The 15,882-nt window shown below is 43.3% G+C and overlaps 1 protein-coding gene across 3 annotated transcripts in view; it reads right to left on the bottom strand.

Annotated features, from left to right (window-relative positions):
- Window positions 1-13,623, bottom strand: part of KIAA0930 (KIAA0930 ortholog) — a 102,734-nt gene extending 89,111 nt beyond the window's left edge. For 2 of the 3 annotated variants that reach the window (XM_069003475.1, XM_069003476.1), the window contains exon 1: window positions 13,293-13,623. In XM_069003475.1, coding sequence (XP_068859576.1) covers window positions 13,293-13,416 — 124 coding nt within the window. In that variant the 5' untranslated portion in view covers window positions 13,417-13,623. Of the gene's footprint in view, window positions 1-12,844; window positions 13,056-13,292 lie in introns of those variants that run through there. The other variant, XM_069003479.1, reaches the window with a different exon arrangement.
- Window positions 13,624-15,882: the final 2,259 nt, after the last annotated feature.

Here is a 15,882-nt window from a genome sequence, read left to right as displayed (position 1 = left end):
TTGCCTAAAAGCCCTTGATTTCAAAATTATAATAACTTGGAGGGAAGGGGGTTGCATCTGCCATTCCAAGGGAGGCTCCTGCCTTCCTTAGCAAACACCTGTCTTTCAAACCAAGACACACATTTATTTCAATTCTCCATTTCCATTTTTACCTGCACTTCTTCCACAGCAAAAAATTGCTGTACAGCATCACTGCCGAGAAGACAAACACAATCTCCTCTAGAAAAAAATTTTGTAAAATATATTCCTGAAGTTCACACATCTTCCTGCAGGTCTCTTCTTTACTGTTACATCATATGCTGAGCAAACCATCATTTCAGTTAACACTCACCATTGAATCAAAGCCCATATAATTTAAAAGCATAAACTACTATGTACCATCTACAGATTTCCACTTTGAAAAGTGAAATTCAAATGGAACCATAGTAGCATGCGAAATATTTTCCAACAAGAGTAACCCTAGAAGATAAATTTAAAGAAAAATCATCAAATATCACATGTCAGTATGAAACACCAAATAAAGACAGCATTTTACAGGTGGCAGTTTACTTTCAATATCTAATCCTAGCAAGGATCAATACAATGGAAATGGTTACGTGCTACTGAATTGCAGTGCACAGAAATAATAAACCCATTTTCATCCAACAGTCGTCAGCTACTTTGCTGTGCTTCAGTCTCTTAAAGCATGTGGTAGTTCAGTTCCCTAGAAACTGCATCCAAACTTCTCTCAAACCATGTGCAATTCCACAAAGGACTGCAGCATCACCTCCACAGATTTTATTTACTCATTAGGGAAGCACCAGAGGAATCACCTTGTTATGCCTTTCATAAGAAACTACTGCAGAAAAGCTGCTGTGTTTCAGAGCTGGCCTGAGGATTTAGTGCAGGTGAAAACATTCTCCTTCAGTGGAGGCAACCCCACTGGGTGCAGACACTTTAAACCCAGTGAAAGAAGAACAAATGGTTACACATTTCCTACTGCTACTTCCAGGATTACCCAGCAACAGTCCCAAACTTTCCAAGGCCTAAATCCAATCTGGAAAGATCACTTGGCAACTTACAAAGCATGCTGGCACTGCTGGAGTGCAGAAACTTGTCTATAACAGTACGAATGTGTGTTTTTCACTGCTAAATTACATGCTATTTTTGTTCTCTGCCAAAGCAATCCCTCCAATCAAAGATTGCTACTTCTGTAAATTTATGACATCCAAAGTCTCTGTTTTCACACTTAATAAATACTACTGTCAAAGCCCTATCCGAGAGACTACTGTGGTAGATCAGGTAAAACCAGCAAATTGTATTTTAGAAGTATTCCAGCCTTACAAAACTACAAAGACTGTAGTTATTACTGATAATTTCATGTACATATCTCCCCCAGTACCTTATCTTTGCCCAGGCTGCTAGTTAGCAACATGCTGCCAAGGCAGAAGGAAGGAGTAGTTATCACAACAGCAGTTTGCAGAGAAGCAGAGTTATTTCCTACCCATACTTACTATCACAGGCTGGTATTTTCCAAATTCTGTTTCTTTTCTGGTTAGAAACATCAGCAGCATCTTTCTTAGAGAGCACTTGGCAACTTTATGCTGGAAGCCATAATTTTCACTTACCTTCTACACCACAAACCCACTCACTTCTAGAAGTTGACAACCAACACTTTCATCTATCTTGCAGCCAAGATTTTAAAAAAACAACTTTGACACTGCCATCTTTCAGCTGGGTGTCCAACTTGACATGCACACGTAAGACAACCAGTCTAAAGAAGGATGTATTTCTTTAAAAAAAAAAAAAAAGCCCGTTAAAAATCCCAGTTTAGGTTGTTCAGGGTTGGGTTGTCCAACAGTGGGTCTTTGCCAGTGACTAGATATTTCAGCTAATTAGGCATCGCTCCCTTTAGCATTGACATTACTGTTAATACAGGTTTCTAAGACAACAAATATAGCTGTTTAGTTAGAAATAAAAGTGAACTGCCTGCCCACTCACCTATATCCCAGTAAAATCTCCTCTTATGGCAAATGCAGGCCACTCTCTTTAAGCAAATCACAGTCATGCATGGAAGAAAAACGTTTCCTCTAACGGCTGATCACTTTACTGTGAAACCATCAAACGGTCAAGGAAGCACTCCCAGGCTGTCATGCAGGCAGTGCAGGTTTGGAAACCATCGATCCCCTTATCAGCACCACATGTTTTCATGCTGCAGGCACCTAGTACATGTGAGGAAAGAGTTTCTTGACAGCCCCAAGTAAGGCACAATAATTTAATTTAGTCCACAACCAAACAACTGGAAACAAGAAAAAAACTGGCTCTCTGGGGAAATGGTCATTATAGAGGAGGGGAGGGGAGGGGAGGGGAGGGGAGGGGAGGGGAGGGGAGGGGAGGGGAGGGGAGGGGAGGGGAGGGGAGGGGAGGGGAGGGGAGGGGAGGGGAGGGGAGGGCACAGGAGGGGAGGGGAGGGGAGGGGAGGGGAGGGGAGGGGAGGGGAGGGGAGGGGAGGGCACAGGAGGGGAGGGGAGGGGAGGGGAGGGGAGGGGAGGGGAGGGCAGGGCAGGGCAGGGCAGGGCAGGGCAGGGCAGGGCAGGGCAGGGCAGGGCAGGCGAGGCGAGGCGAGGCCAGGCGAGGCGGAATTTTAGTAACAGAGGTGACATACTACCTTCAGTCAGACAGAACCCAAAAAACTGCCCTAAAGCCAGTACCCTACTCCTTAAGGGAGAGCAACTACTGCAAAGCTGCTGTTCTATTTCATAAACAGAGGTTCAGTCTTCCATTAATATTTTAGCTACTGAAAACATGCCAACCCTTTCCACTGGTAACCAGCATCACTGTTCCACCGTCTTCTCCAAAGGGGAGACTTGCGCAGCTACAAATCCCTACAGACCTGGAAAGTTTGTACATGGGTGTACTACAGCAATCTGGCCAAGGCCACACAATACTGGGCTAAAGAGTTAACACACTTCCAAGCTTTTTGCCTCCAACCTGCAACATGACTATTGTTTGGCACTTCAGGTCAGCTTCTTTCCTCCTCCTTCCCTCCCTGGGTCTCTCCCACCCACCAATAACCCTCAACAGGCACTCTCTCCAGGCCAAAAAGAGTTACAAAAAATGGTTTATAAACAACCAGAGAAAGTCACAACCTTTATCAACTGAGAAATCACTTCTTCTATCTCATGACAGTTACAAGGTCTCAAGTGGGAACACGTGAGCTGAAAAAGAAAGATCTTCCTTAAAAAATTCCTCAGCACAAGCACCACAAGGCAATGTCTTTTACTGCTTTTCCCCACCACTGGGCTTACAAACATCCTCCCCACAGATTTTGATTACATAGTTCACTGCCTTTTGATGTTGCAACTACAGTTTAGAAGTAAAGAATATAAATCTTAATATTCTTCTATTCAGTCACTAAAGCACTGAGGCATAGATCCTGCATTTGAAGAGACACACCAAGGATTTAGATACAGCCACAATAAGTCCAGTTTCCCCCTATCCTTTTGTTTTCTGTAAATTTTAGGAAATGCCCTCAACCTCAGGTTTCAGAGACAGTGACAAGCAAGTACAAATTTTTACTTGTTGCATTCTTCACAGCATTTTGCTGAAGAAACATTTGTGATTCCCTTCAAAGTTTCTTACCAGAAAAACAGACAGAGGAAGTGTTGGGGAAGATGAAACAGGAAAGCCTTATAAATATGATTGCCTGACAAAAGATTTTGGGAATACAAAAACTATAACCAACATCGAAATGAAGGCCACCTTTGAGATATAAAGTCTTAGTTACTGAACAACTAGAAAACAATGGTATAGCTGGCTGAAGGTAATCCCCTCTTGATTAGACAATACCCTCTGCTTGCAGACAGGTCCAAGGCTCAGAGTAGACCCTACTAGCTCAGCAGAAGGGGTCCAAGGAGTAGTTTTTAGAAGTTAAAATGTAACACTCTATGGTCATGTAATAACTCTTATAGGCTGTATGTAAATGCTATAGGATTTGTACCTTGTATTAGATTGGCTAGTGAGAATTAGAATATTCAGTACAGAAGATGATTTATTGTATTGTAACAAGGACCTCGCTCTCTTACGCTCCTAACTCTCTTACGTTCTTAGGTCTCTTAACTCTCTTGGCTCTCTTGCTCTCGCTCTTAGCTCTCTCGCTCACTCCCTCTCTCTCTCTTACACCTTGGGCCTGCTTGGAGCTGCAGCTGGTAGCTCTAAGCAGTGCCCTTGTACCCACGCCCTTTGCAATAAACAGCATGCACCAAGATCTGCTTATAGAGATCTCTCATCTCCGTCCATACCGTCAGAGCCCCCCACTATGAGTTTTTACAAGGAAGGACATGTTTACACTTGATTTTCCCCTTTTGCCCCATTCAGAACAATACAGAGTGAAAAATTTGAACCCGGACTTTTCTTCTTTTCTGGCAGTTGTAGAAAGTATCTCAAATTGGAAAGGAACTCAGAATTCAAGTTTTTACACAAAAAATCACAGACCATTCTGTATTTATATTTTTGTTAAAAAAGCAGAATTTATGCTATTTACAGGCCAGGTGGTGCTCCTGGCCATGTCACAGGAAGGAACAGAAGACAGCACAGCTTCCAGGAACAGGACACTAGCCTGCTCCGAGTGCAACTCTGACACTGCTGGCACCAGCTACAGCAGCCTCAGAGCAAAATATTAAAGTGAGATTCAACACAACAAGTCTAAATTTTTAATCTCTTTATTTTGGAGATACCTAAAAATGTTACTTTAGAAATGAATTCAAGACAGCAAAATTATAAAACTGGCAAACAGCGTACTTGGGATCTTACACTTTGCCCGCCTTTCCACTTTTCCATTTGAGACTCACAACCACATTTTCCCCACTGGCTTCTAGGAGCAACTAGATGCACTCAAGTGTGGAACAAGTGCAAATGGCATCATTCTTCCATTCAAAAATACTTCTGTTGTGTCACAGGATTAATGCATTGTATTAAAATATGACACATACGACTACTTAGATATCTATCACCAAATGAGTTAGCCTGACAGTTGTTGAACAGAAGAAAGTAAAAAATCTCGTAACAATTATTCTGGTCCTGTAACATTTTTAAAGCATCTAATGCAAATCTTTAAATCCTTGTTCCTTTGTTAACTGAAAGGAAAAACCATTAAGGAAGAACAATCCAGAATGAATCTGAAGAGTCAGAGCAAAGAACTCAGCATAACATAATCTATGCTTTTAATTTCAAAAATCGAAGAGGATGAAATCAGTTCTCCTTTAATAATGTAAAATATGGGCTACTAACAATTCAAATGATGCTTTGAGTAGAGTTTAGTCACCCTTGTTATGAAAAACATGTTCAGACCTTCATTATTCAGGCAGAATTAAATTACCCATTAAAAATAAACAAAAAAAAGGTACTTCAACATTCCTACAAAGTATATAAAAAGCTGCATCATCATTATTCAGATGTCACCTGGGTTTATAGAGCTTTATCTCCAAGTTGTACTGCCATGAGCTTGCTGCTTTCCTTATGAAAGGATGAGATCAGGTAATCCCTAAGCAGGAGTGACCCTCATGAGGCAATAAACTCATCTCCTCAAGATCAATTATTTCAATCACACTGAACACCCTGTGTATTATTGCAGAGCACTGAGTTTTATGGAAATTTGAAACCCACCTCTCAGGGTCCTTTAAGGCAGGTAAGTAAACATATCCCTTATTGGAACTGTAACACTGTAACATTCAAGATCTCCTGTATCTGCTCTCCAACAACGCAGAGGAATACATTTCCAGTGAAATCCTTCGCAGCTCTTAGCAGAATGTTATAAATCCATTTCAAAACACTTCCCTCATCTGCACGGTGTTTCAGAATCTCCAGGCAATTAAATCAAGCTCTTCATAGTGGAAAGACAGCTCAGGCTTCACTGGCATTTTAATCCATTTCTCAAGTTTCTGCTGATCAAAGCCCTGCAAGGCAGGACCAAGAACTCTCAACACACTTCTACCTTTTATCCAAGCTTGGCAGTTAGACATGCAAACAGAGTTTGGAGTTAAAACTACCTACGTTCCAGACATAGATAATCAGAAGTAATCTATCTTCCACCTCCATGTGCTCACAGGAAACCCCATCCAAGTGTTCACTGATACTCTACAGAAGACCCGACACAATGCAGTACCAACAGATCAATAAAATGGGAGCAACACCTAACACAATATTCCTGACACTTGAAATCACTTCTGGGCATGGAGACAGGGCAATTCCTGACATGGGGCCTTCGCATGGGAACTTATGGAGAGCTGGGTCACTATTGAGCCATAAAGATTTTCATCAACACAAACAGCAAAACTAGGGGTAGTCTTGGCCTGACTCACTGAGCACCTCTTGCCTAAAGAGGAGGGACAAAAAGCCCAATGATGTCATTTTCTAGAAGGAAACACGGCAAATTTCAACAGGTTAGGTCACCTCAAATGCACTTTTGCATATCCAGCACACTGTTGTATCTGGAAACAACCCAGAATGCTTCAAATGTGAAGGACTGATGATTGCCTGCCATCTGCTCTGCTTTCTGACATAGGAAAGAAAATCATGCAAAAAATATTCTGAAACATCTAATGCAGCCTCAATACCAGCACCAGAAGCTGTTTCCTCACTGCTGTGGCAGGACAGATATGGCTCCAAAATGAATTGCTCTTCACATCACAATATATTACTTGCCTGCAAAATACTACATTCTCCTAAAGGCATTTAACTTGTGGCCCCTAATGAAATATGTCTAGGGAACCCCCAGAGTAAGAAGATAAAGAATACTGCTGTTTTCAGAGTTCCATTTCTGCATAGTACTGTCTAGAGACGAGATGAACCAAAACTTCAAAAAACAAGAACTTCAGTTTTAAAGCATTGAAATTGCAGAAAACCCTATAAATCTTCACACATATAATTTGTGCCTTAAACAGTAAGAATTCAGGGGAAAAAATTACTTAGGACTGTTGGTGCACCTGACTAACTTCAGCCAACGGAACTACTGCTTCAGTGTGACCAGGTGACCACAACTCCACAGCAGCAGCATCATGATGCTGTATCTGCTGTTCCTGTATTCTGACTGCATTTTATCTCCTGCATAGAGAAAGGTAAACAAAACCCTCTTTAGGATCACACGCCCCCAAAAAAGAGCAACCTTGATTGCCTGAAATTCACTGTTTAACCCAAGGGACTGCAGACGGACCAAAACCAGCTTCTTTCACATACTTTTGAACACTGTCTGTAGAAAGCAGCTTCACTATTCAGTGGGTTCCTGACACCATGAACTGATTTTGTGCAGACTTTCTCTTTCTACCTTATTGTTCACTTCCTGGTAATACTTAAAGTATCAGTGAGCTGCTACCTGATCCTACTGAGACAGTTTACAAGGATGAGCAGATGCAACCATCATTACTAATTATTTAACTGCAGGGTTTTGGTTTTCCAGAAATGCAGCTGGAATATAAGACACAGTGTATTTCAGCTACTGAAGAGTCTGCATCCTCTGAGCTTTTCCTGTTGATCAGCACCCTGAACACTAACAGTTAGAGGGGAGACCAACACACTTCATTCTTCAAGAAATTCCAGTTTTCATTCCTTGGAAAGAATCCAAAGAGATAGAATGTTAAACCTTTAAAAGATCCATCCTGAAATTTATAGGTAAGATGTGTCCTAATCCCTAAGACAAACCTCCCATCCATCTCAAATTCCAAAACAGAACTCAGACTTCCAAATGGATTTACGGCTTAGTACCCTACTAAAAATTTAGGGTACACTACTAGAACAACAAAACTAAGCAGCTAAGGTTACTAGAGCTACAGTATTACATAAATAAAGAGATGGGTGTTCTCAAATACCCTGACTGTTCCCACCACCAGGCTTATGGATCCATAATTCTGCCCGGAGGGACACTCATGAAAAAAAAAAAGGGGGGGGGGGGGGGGGGGGGCAGGGTGGTCCAGCAACTTCTGCTAGCATCCAAAAATGAACACCAGTATGCCATGACTTAGAAACTTAATTGTTCATTTTGGTAGGGCAACAATATTCTGCAAGGTATTTTGTGGGGATTTTTTTGGGGGGGTGGTGGTATTGGGCTTTTTTCTAGTTTTTAAAAGAATCTTGCCTCTTTACTTCAGCATCTCCAGTCTGACTTTGACAATTAGAGCATGCACACTCCCGAGCAGGACATGAAAAATCTCACAGGCTTTCATCTCTATTAAAATGAAAGAATAAACTAATAGCCCAGCTGTTTAAAAACAAAGTGAAATCTGTAATAAAAAATAGTCTGTTATATATCGATGCGGCATGGAATATCTGTCACACTCCAGACAGAAGCTAACCTTCACAGCCACATGACAAATCCCTGAATATACCAGTAAGTGATGGAAAGCCTGACAGGCCATTAGTGACATCAGCATGAATAGGGTTCTAAGGAACAATCAAAACAGAATTTTAAATTAATCGCCTTTAAAAGACAAACAAAACCAAACATAAAAACCCCACACAGAAAAAGGTATTAACCCTGGAGGGCTGCAGGCCTAGCATTTAGCCACAGATTGCCATTCTCCATGGCCTGACCCTACAGGGACACTCCCACTCTTGACTGTAGAAGTTACAGGATGGGATCCCAGAACACAAAGCCCTTGGACAAGCAGAAACACATTCCCATCCCCTGGCCAAAGCCACCGGATCAAAGAGTTTGCTCCACCTGTGGTTCCTCCTACACCATCCAAGTGCTCAACTACACATCAAATGTCTACATGCATTTTTTGATTGCAGAAATTTCTTCCAGACATTTTTCAATGCCAACAACAACAACAAAAACCAACAAAACAAACCAGCTTTAAAATCATCTTTCACACTGGAATTTCTTTGCTATTTGCTCATCTTTCTCCAACTACAAATCTGAGGTTCAATACCTCAGGGTATTTACCTGAGGGTAAACTGGTTAAATCACTTTGACTTCAAAGTATCACTTTAACTCTGATTTACATAATCTGTTCTGATCTTGCATTGTATTTGCACTTTCTAGAAGTTTTCCTGGAAAGAAATAGATTCTTCCTGGTTGCAATGTTGTGGGGGGTATTTTTGTTTTTGACTGATTAGGAAGCTACTCTATAAACACTTTTTAATTTTACTATTTGTAAGTTTCTTACATTAGTATCTTTTTTTTTCTCTTCAGTATTTGACTATACATTTTTTACTGAACATTTCATATTCATTAGCTGCAAAACACTTTATAAATAGGGCAAAAGAAATAGTGTAAATAACTAGTTAAAAGTAATAAAAAATGTATTTTAAACTGCAATCAAATTGTTCTAAATTAAACAAACTCATTACAGGCCACATTACCCATAGTTGGTGAATTTGGTTGTATACATTCCTCAAGTTTTTGTTACGACAGATGTGATTTTCATACCTTCTTGTTATTGACAGATCAAAAGTAAAAAAAGCTTCTCAGCTTTTGTAGTTTCTCACCTGTGACTGCACAACTCTCTGAACTAACTCCAAGAACCATGAATGAAGAATGTTTTGTGTCTGCTGGAAAGTGACTCCTGTCAAACCAGTTCTATGCTGCAGAAGTTCTCTGCAGACACTTCCACCTATTCTGTGGATACACTTTCTTCAAAGTTACAGACGAAAATATATCCTTCTTGAATATTATAATTTAAGTAAAAGTTACTACACTATGAAGGTGGTAAGGCCTGAATCTAGTAATTTCAAATCCAAATTAACCCTCCTTTTAATTTTTCATTTTAACCTCTTTTGTTTTCCAAAAATTTCTTCCCCTGCTTTATCCCTTTACCCACATTATGTTTCCATCACAGGGACCAGCATTTACTGTATGCCACCTCACCTTCACCTTCTCTCAGGAAGGCTGAAGAATTCTTTCCAGGTCTTATTCATCAAGGCAATGTGGCCCATGAATCATGCCAGTCTTTTCTCACATGATGAGCCCCGAGGTTTGTGCACTGCTGTACAAACAAGTCCAGGCAACCCTCTGGCTTTGAGGATGAACATTCCTGCTTCTGCTGCCCCCATGCCAGGTACACCCTATTCTCCTCAATAGCCATTCAAGTCCCAGAACAGCCCCAGGGCTGCCAGGAAAGCAAGCACAAGAAACTCTCATGACAGGTAATACTATTGGGCCTCTCTGCTGGCACCTGGAACATGCTCCCATTACACACCTCAGTATTCAGCTGCTTGTTAAAGCCCCATGTGCTGCACTCCACAGGGCATTCACCTTCTTTTCAGGATCCCTATGACTTCTCCATTTTTCACCCACTACATGTCTCCATTACTGACCAGCCACAGTTCAAGAGATTTGGATCTATCGATTTACTTTTTCTTACTCATTCTAAGTTCCAGTACGAATGAAGTCACACCTCCACCCAAACCCACTCTACTACTCTAAAAGCAGGGCAAATTCTCACTGAATGACAGAAGGACAAGGAAATTAAGCATCTGAAAATGTTACACAGTAGTATCAGGAACCACCAAAAATAAAACATTCCTAGTTCAGGGGTTTGGTCAAAAGGTAACTTCAGAGCCTTACATGTAGCCTGGCTGAGGAGACATACAGCACATCTGTCATTCCCTCAGGAGGAGAAATATTTTGCCAGAGAAATGTTGTAACCAACAGCATTTCAGAGGGAGCTTAGTGCACAACACCAGAGCAGTACTGTACAACTGGATGACACGAACATCCAGCCAAGAATTCTTGGAGAGACATCACCCTTCCCAGCTTGGTAAATAATGACATGAGTCATTATTTTGAAGTGCTACCTTTTGAACATTACACAAACAGGACATTACAGAAAATCCCCACCATACAAGGGGATTTACACTTTTGAACAAAGCCTGCCCAAATGCTTATGTGACATTCTTGAAACAAAGCAATTCCTCTCACCAAACCTCAGCGTCAGCAAAAACAGCAGTTTCCTCCTCCTTGGGCACACTTCTAGGAAATACACAAAAGGAGAGAGGATAGCCAAGTTATGACCCATTGAGTCCCATTTTATTCTTGAGGGATTAGCAGCACCCAGGGAAAAGCCACTGTTGGAGTCTTTGCCAGCTGATTTGAAGAGAACATAAAACAACAGGTTTCACCTACTGATACAGCTCAAAAGGATATGGCCATTACAAAAAACCCCACCATGAATATAAAACCAGCTGTGGGTGTGCAGGTCCTGAAGTCCCACAGGTTATGTGCCACCCAGGCACAAAAGGCAGACAAAATCTCTGTGTTAACCACTTGAACCCAGACAAGACTGTGACTACTTTCATGACTTCTGAACTTGAGGAAAACCCTTTACATCTGCTGTGCTGCCAGAGCCCAGCGTACTCCAGAACAGCCCAGGCTATTCTAGCTTGCAACAGCTTTATGCCTTGCAACAGCAGACACACATAAATTTAAGCCACAGAATTACAGCTTGGGTTCATCTACAGTTTCTACCGAGCACCACTCCAAAAGCTCAGTATTCTTCCTAATGGAGGTATTTAAACAATTTACTAACCTGGCAACAATCACAGCATAGGGGAAATAGCTCTTATTAACTGGGAATGACAACATTATGGATCAGGGAACACGCAGCACTCTACAAAATGCACATGTCCACACAGGAACAGACATACATGAGCAAGTCTCTACAGCCACGAGCAGCCCCTCAGTGCCACCAGCTAAGCAGCTCTCCTGAAGCTTTCCTTTCAAGTCTTCATCTGGTAGAACAGAGGCACACTGTCCTATTCCTTGTGTGACTATCCAAAAGCTACTCAGCAGGACTTCCCATGATAGGTTATTGTGGATGTGTGTTCAAACACAAGCAAAGAGGAAGTATCTGCATGGTCTTACCAGCTACCACAGTTTTTCCCTTTTCCAATTTCAGCAAAAGAAAGTGATGGTGGTATTTCTCTTCCCTGGGAGTATTTATCTCACATTCAAACATGAGATGGCCAAACAGGACCTGACAGAAGCTTTCCAATGAATGTAGTCTCACAGGCATTTAGATTTCGTGGGATTTCCCCCGTTTTGTTTACAATTTCTTTGCCACAACATTTTACTTACTTTATTAGGGCCTGTAACATTTCAACACCACATTACAGCACACAGAGCCAATTCCATTAGAAAAAGGCATAAAAAACGAAGAATCATTTCTCTTTGTTCACGCAAGATTTCACTCTGTGGCAAAGCAATAAGAAAGAACAGAGAACCCACTCCTTCCCAGGGAGACCACAGCAAGCACTGGCAGACAAACTCATGCATAAAGGCAGAGAATCAGAGATTCCCCCTGTCAATCCATACACCTCACAGCCTGTAAGACCTGAATAAGAACTTACTCTGAGCTTTTAACAAAGACTCAAAAATGGAGGAGACTTTTGGGGCCTTATAAATGAGCTGAGGAGGGAGGAGTCATTAATAAAGGCACCATGGAAGAAACAAGTGTTGCACATCACTTCTCATCATTTCAAGCTCTGCCCCTGCAAGAACTTCTGGATATTCATCCCCTCAGACCACAGGTCTAGTCCTGGCTACACAAAAGCTTTGAATAAGGTAGACAGAAATTCTGGATGTGAAGAACAATTTCCATGATCTCTACTGCTGCATATAAAAATTAGTAATTCCTATTCACTAACCTGGCCAGAAGAGTTTCCTGATGTGAACAATTTTGGTTAAGGAGCTGCCATACCATTCTGTTGCCTAAAGTCGACTGAATTTCAACCTGAAACTTCTGTTTTACAGTGCATAAGCTTTGCCAAAAGCTAAATAAAGACGTGCCATGTGAAATCTGCATCAACCGAGATGAAAGTAAACAAGACAGAGAGCTAAAGAAATCCTCTACGGTTTAAAAAATTAACTGACCTGCAAGAGCCACAACGTTCTGTGCTTACTAGACCATGGCAAGTGGTGTGAAGTCATTTAAACAGAGAAGGGAGGTGTCAGGCTCAGAATCTCTAGAGAGCGTCTGAGAGCCGCACAAAAGCGAGCATTAGCAAGAAGCATCAAAAATCGGTTCTGTTTCCATCCCAAAACACACGATACGTAGTTTACACTTAAAAAACACAATATGGGCTGATGTGCGCGGTGCCTTCTGACCATTTTTCTCCAAGGGCGTTTCAGACAATAGAGCAGGGGGATGAGCCCGAGAGGCGTCCGGGGGCTCGGGAAGGCAGGAGGGCCCCTCCCCGTGCCGGCGGAACACAACAGGTGTTGTTGACAGCGAACCGGGCGCGGTGTCGGGCCGGGGCTGCCGCTCCCTCCGGGGGCTCCCGGCGCCGGTGCCGCTCCCCGCCCGCCCCGCCCGACTCACCGAGGCCGCTGATGTCGTGCCGGAGGCCGGCGCGGCTCCGCTCCTCCGCTATCGCCCGCAGCATGTGCCGCAAGGAGCGGTCGGGCTCACCGTCCGCCTCCCCGTCCCTCCGGGCACAGGCCATGCTGCCGCTGCCGCCGCCGCTGCCGCCGATGAGCTCATGTCAGGCCGCCGCGGAGGCGGCACCCGGCGCTCCCAACACGGGAATGACCAGGAGCCCTCCTGATCCCGCTGCCCCCGCCGCTTCCCCCTTGGGAAGTTTCCCGGGCGTCGCCGCCGGCCCCTTCCCGGGACACTGCGATCGCTCGCACCAACGCTGCCCGGCCGCACTCCGCCGCTTCCGGCTACTGCGGCCGCCGGGCGGGACCAGCAGGGCCGGGATCCGCCCGGACACGCCCACAGGGCGGATCTGCCACCGACCGTCATCCTGGGCAACCCATCCTGCATCCCTGACATCAACTAGCATCCCGGGAAACCCATCCTGCATCCCTGACAATCCATACTGCATTCCTGACAATCCATCCTGCATCCCTGACATCTAATGACTGTTTCCGGTCAAGCTTTCTGGACACCTTCTTCACTATCCTTCCTTCTCACTATGTCCCACAGATTTGTCTACTCTCACTGCAGGCAGATCTCTCCTGCCCACCCCACTGATGTCATAGATGAGCTGCTGCTTCCTTCTTGCTCTCCTGTTCCCATGTGCCCCCTATGGGGACAAAACCCAACCTAAGGTGTCCGCTGAAGTCTCTACCAAGATCTGAGTCACCTCTTCCTTTGCAGTAGCACCTCTTGTGTAAATAATGAATGGGTGATCTCAGGGAATAACCCAGGTTATGCTGCAGAGATTGAATCCTACGTCCTCCTGCAGCTGCTGGTGGTTGTGCAGAGCAGATTCTAACAATGGCCAAAACTTCCTCAAAAATTAAGGATTTTCCAAGCCACAGCTGGAGAGCAATACCACCACCAGCTGAGTTCTCCTGCAAACAATTAGCTCAACATTTTTTTTTGTTTATAATATTGCTTTAGGCTCTCCTTAGATCCTAAAAATACTGTCAAGGCCTAGGCAGACTTCTTTTCTCTGAAGCCCCATTTGAAAGTTGGCAGGCCTTGCAAGTGGTGGTGGGAAGAAGCAAAAGGGCCAGAGGACTTCAAATGTGAGTTGACAGCATTGGAGAGTTGGGCTTTTTGCTACAGCATAATAAGAAAGAAAAGTTTTCAAATACTGCATGTCCATTCTCCACAATGGCATATATTTACTCCATGTTGCCAATTTCAGTTTCATGTCAGCTTTTGACACCAATAAACTAACAATCAGACACCTGCTGAATGCAGTTTACAGTTATGCACTCGTTTCCTGTGACACCAATATAGGTGAGTATTTTCTGTGGAAGGCCCTTCTACTGAATTGTAGAGGAGAGAAATTTGATGTAGTGTTTTGCTAGTAAAATGCTAGCTCTTTCACAAAGCAGTAGAAAACAGGGACATACAATCTCAGGACTTAAGCATCTCTTCCCTTGTTAAATCTCATAGTTCTCTTCCTTGGAGAGAATGAAGGTTTGCAGTCACATGCTAGCCCTGTAAATGAATTATTTGCCCCATGGGGAAGAGCAGCAGAAGACTGTCCTGTACTCTTACCCTCCAAGTTGTTCCCAACATTGTCAGGAGGAATGAGTCTCTCTGCTGCCAGAGAAGCAACAGTCTCACTTCCTTCATGTCACGCTGTACTCATTAAGGATTAGATGTCTTTCCCCTGAAGATTGCTGCTGGATCCCAACAGCACTGTCACATTGAGGGCACATGGGAACACTTGTATCACCAGCCAGTAGACAACCCTGCAGCAGTTTCTCCAGAGTCTCCAGTTCAGCCTCTCTGCTGTGCCCTGAACACTATCCATAAAGTTCCAGCCACCCTGCTTTAAAAAAGCAGTCAAGGAAACCTACTGCTGCCCTGTCCAGGTCTTTTGTAAAATGAAAAGGTATTCCTGCCCCTTCTTAGCTCCCCAGCCTACCTTCTACTTTCTCTGGCTTCTATCAAAACATGCCCATGGAAAAAAAATGCAGATGTTTTCCTTCCTGTAGGCTTCCCTAGCCAAACATATCTCCTAGTAGATCACAGCACTTGACCAGAAAACAGAGGAATAAAGCTTGTTTTCTTAAAGAGATTATCGATTAAGTACCCTTAGGATCAGTTTGAATCCTAGAATACTAATTGATTTTGGTTTTTAAAAATCCCACAGTACATTGTAAAACAAGAAACCACTCTGTCTAGCCAAAGTCTTGACAGAGAGGGGGCTTTGTATCTGGTCTTTATATATTGGTCCTAAAGATCTTCTTCAGCGATACTTAGCACGATGTTATCACTACAATGGGCACCAGGAGCACTATCTGACCATGCATGCTCTCACTGAACTCAATTGTGCACAAAATCTTCTCTTACAAAGGGGTAATGGGTGTTATGGTCCTGAGGGCTCTAAAAAGCCTTAATTGCCCTGATCACCCTCACCTGGGGCCTCCTTTCCCCCACCCCAGACTGGGGTCCCTATTTAAGCTCAGCCCTGAGGCCCTTTGGAACATGTGGTGGTCTCTGG

Source organism: Aphelocoma coerulescens, chromosome 1A (assembly GCF_041296385.1).
Source record: "Aphelocoma coerulescens isolate FSJ_1873_10779 chromosome 1A, UR_Acoe_1.0, whole genome shotgun sequence".
NCBI classification, from domain to species: domain Eukaryota; kingdom Metazoa; phylum Chordata; class Aves; order Passeriformes; family Corvidae; genus Aphelocoma; species Aphelocoma coerulescens.
Note: the sequence above shows the minus strand (reverse complement) of the source record. Positions and strands in the feature narration are given on the sequence as shown.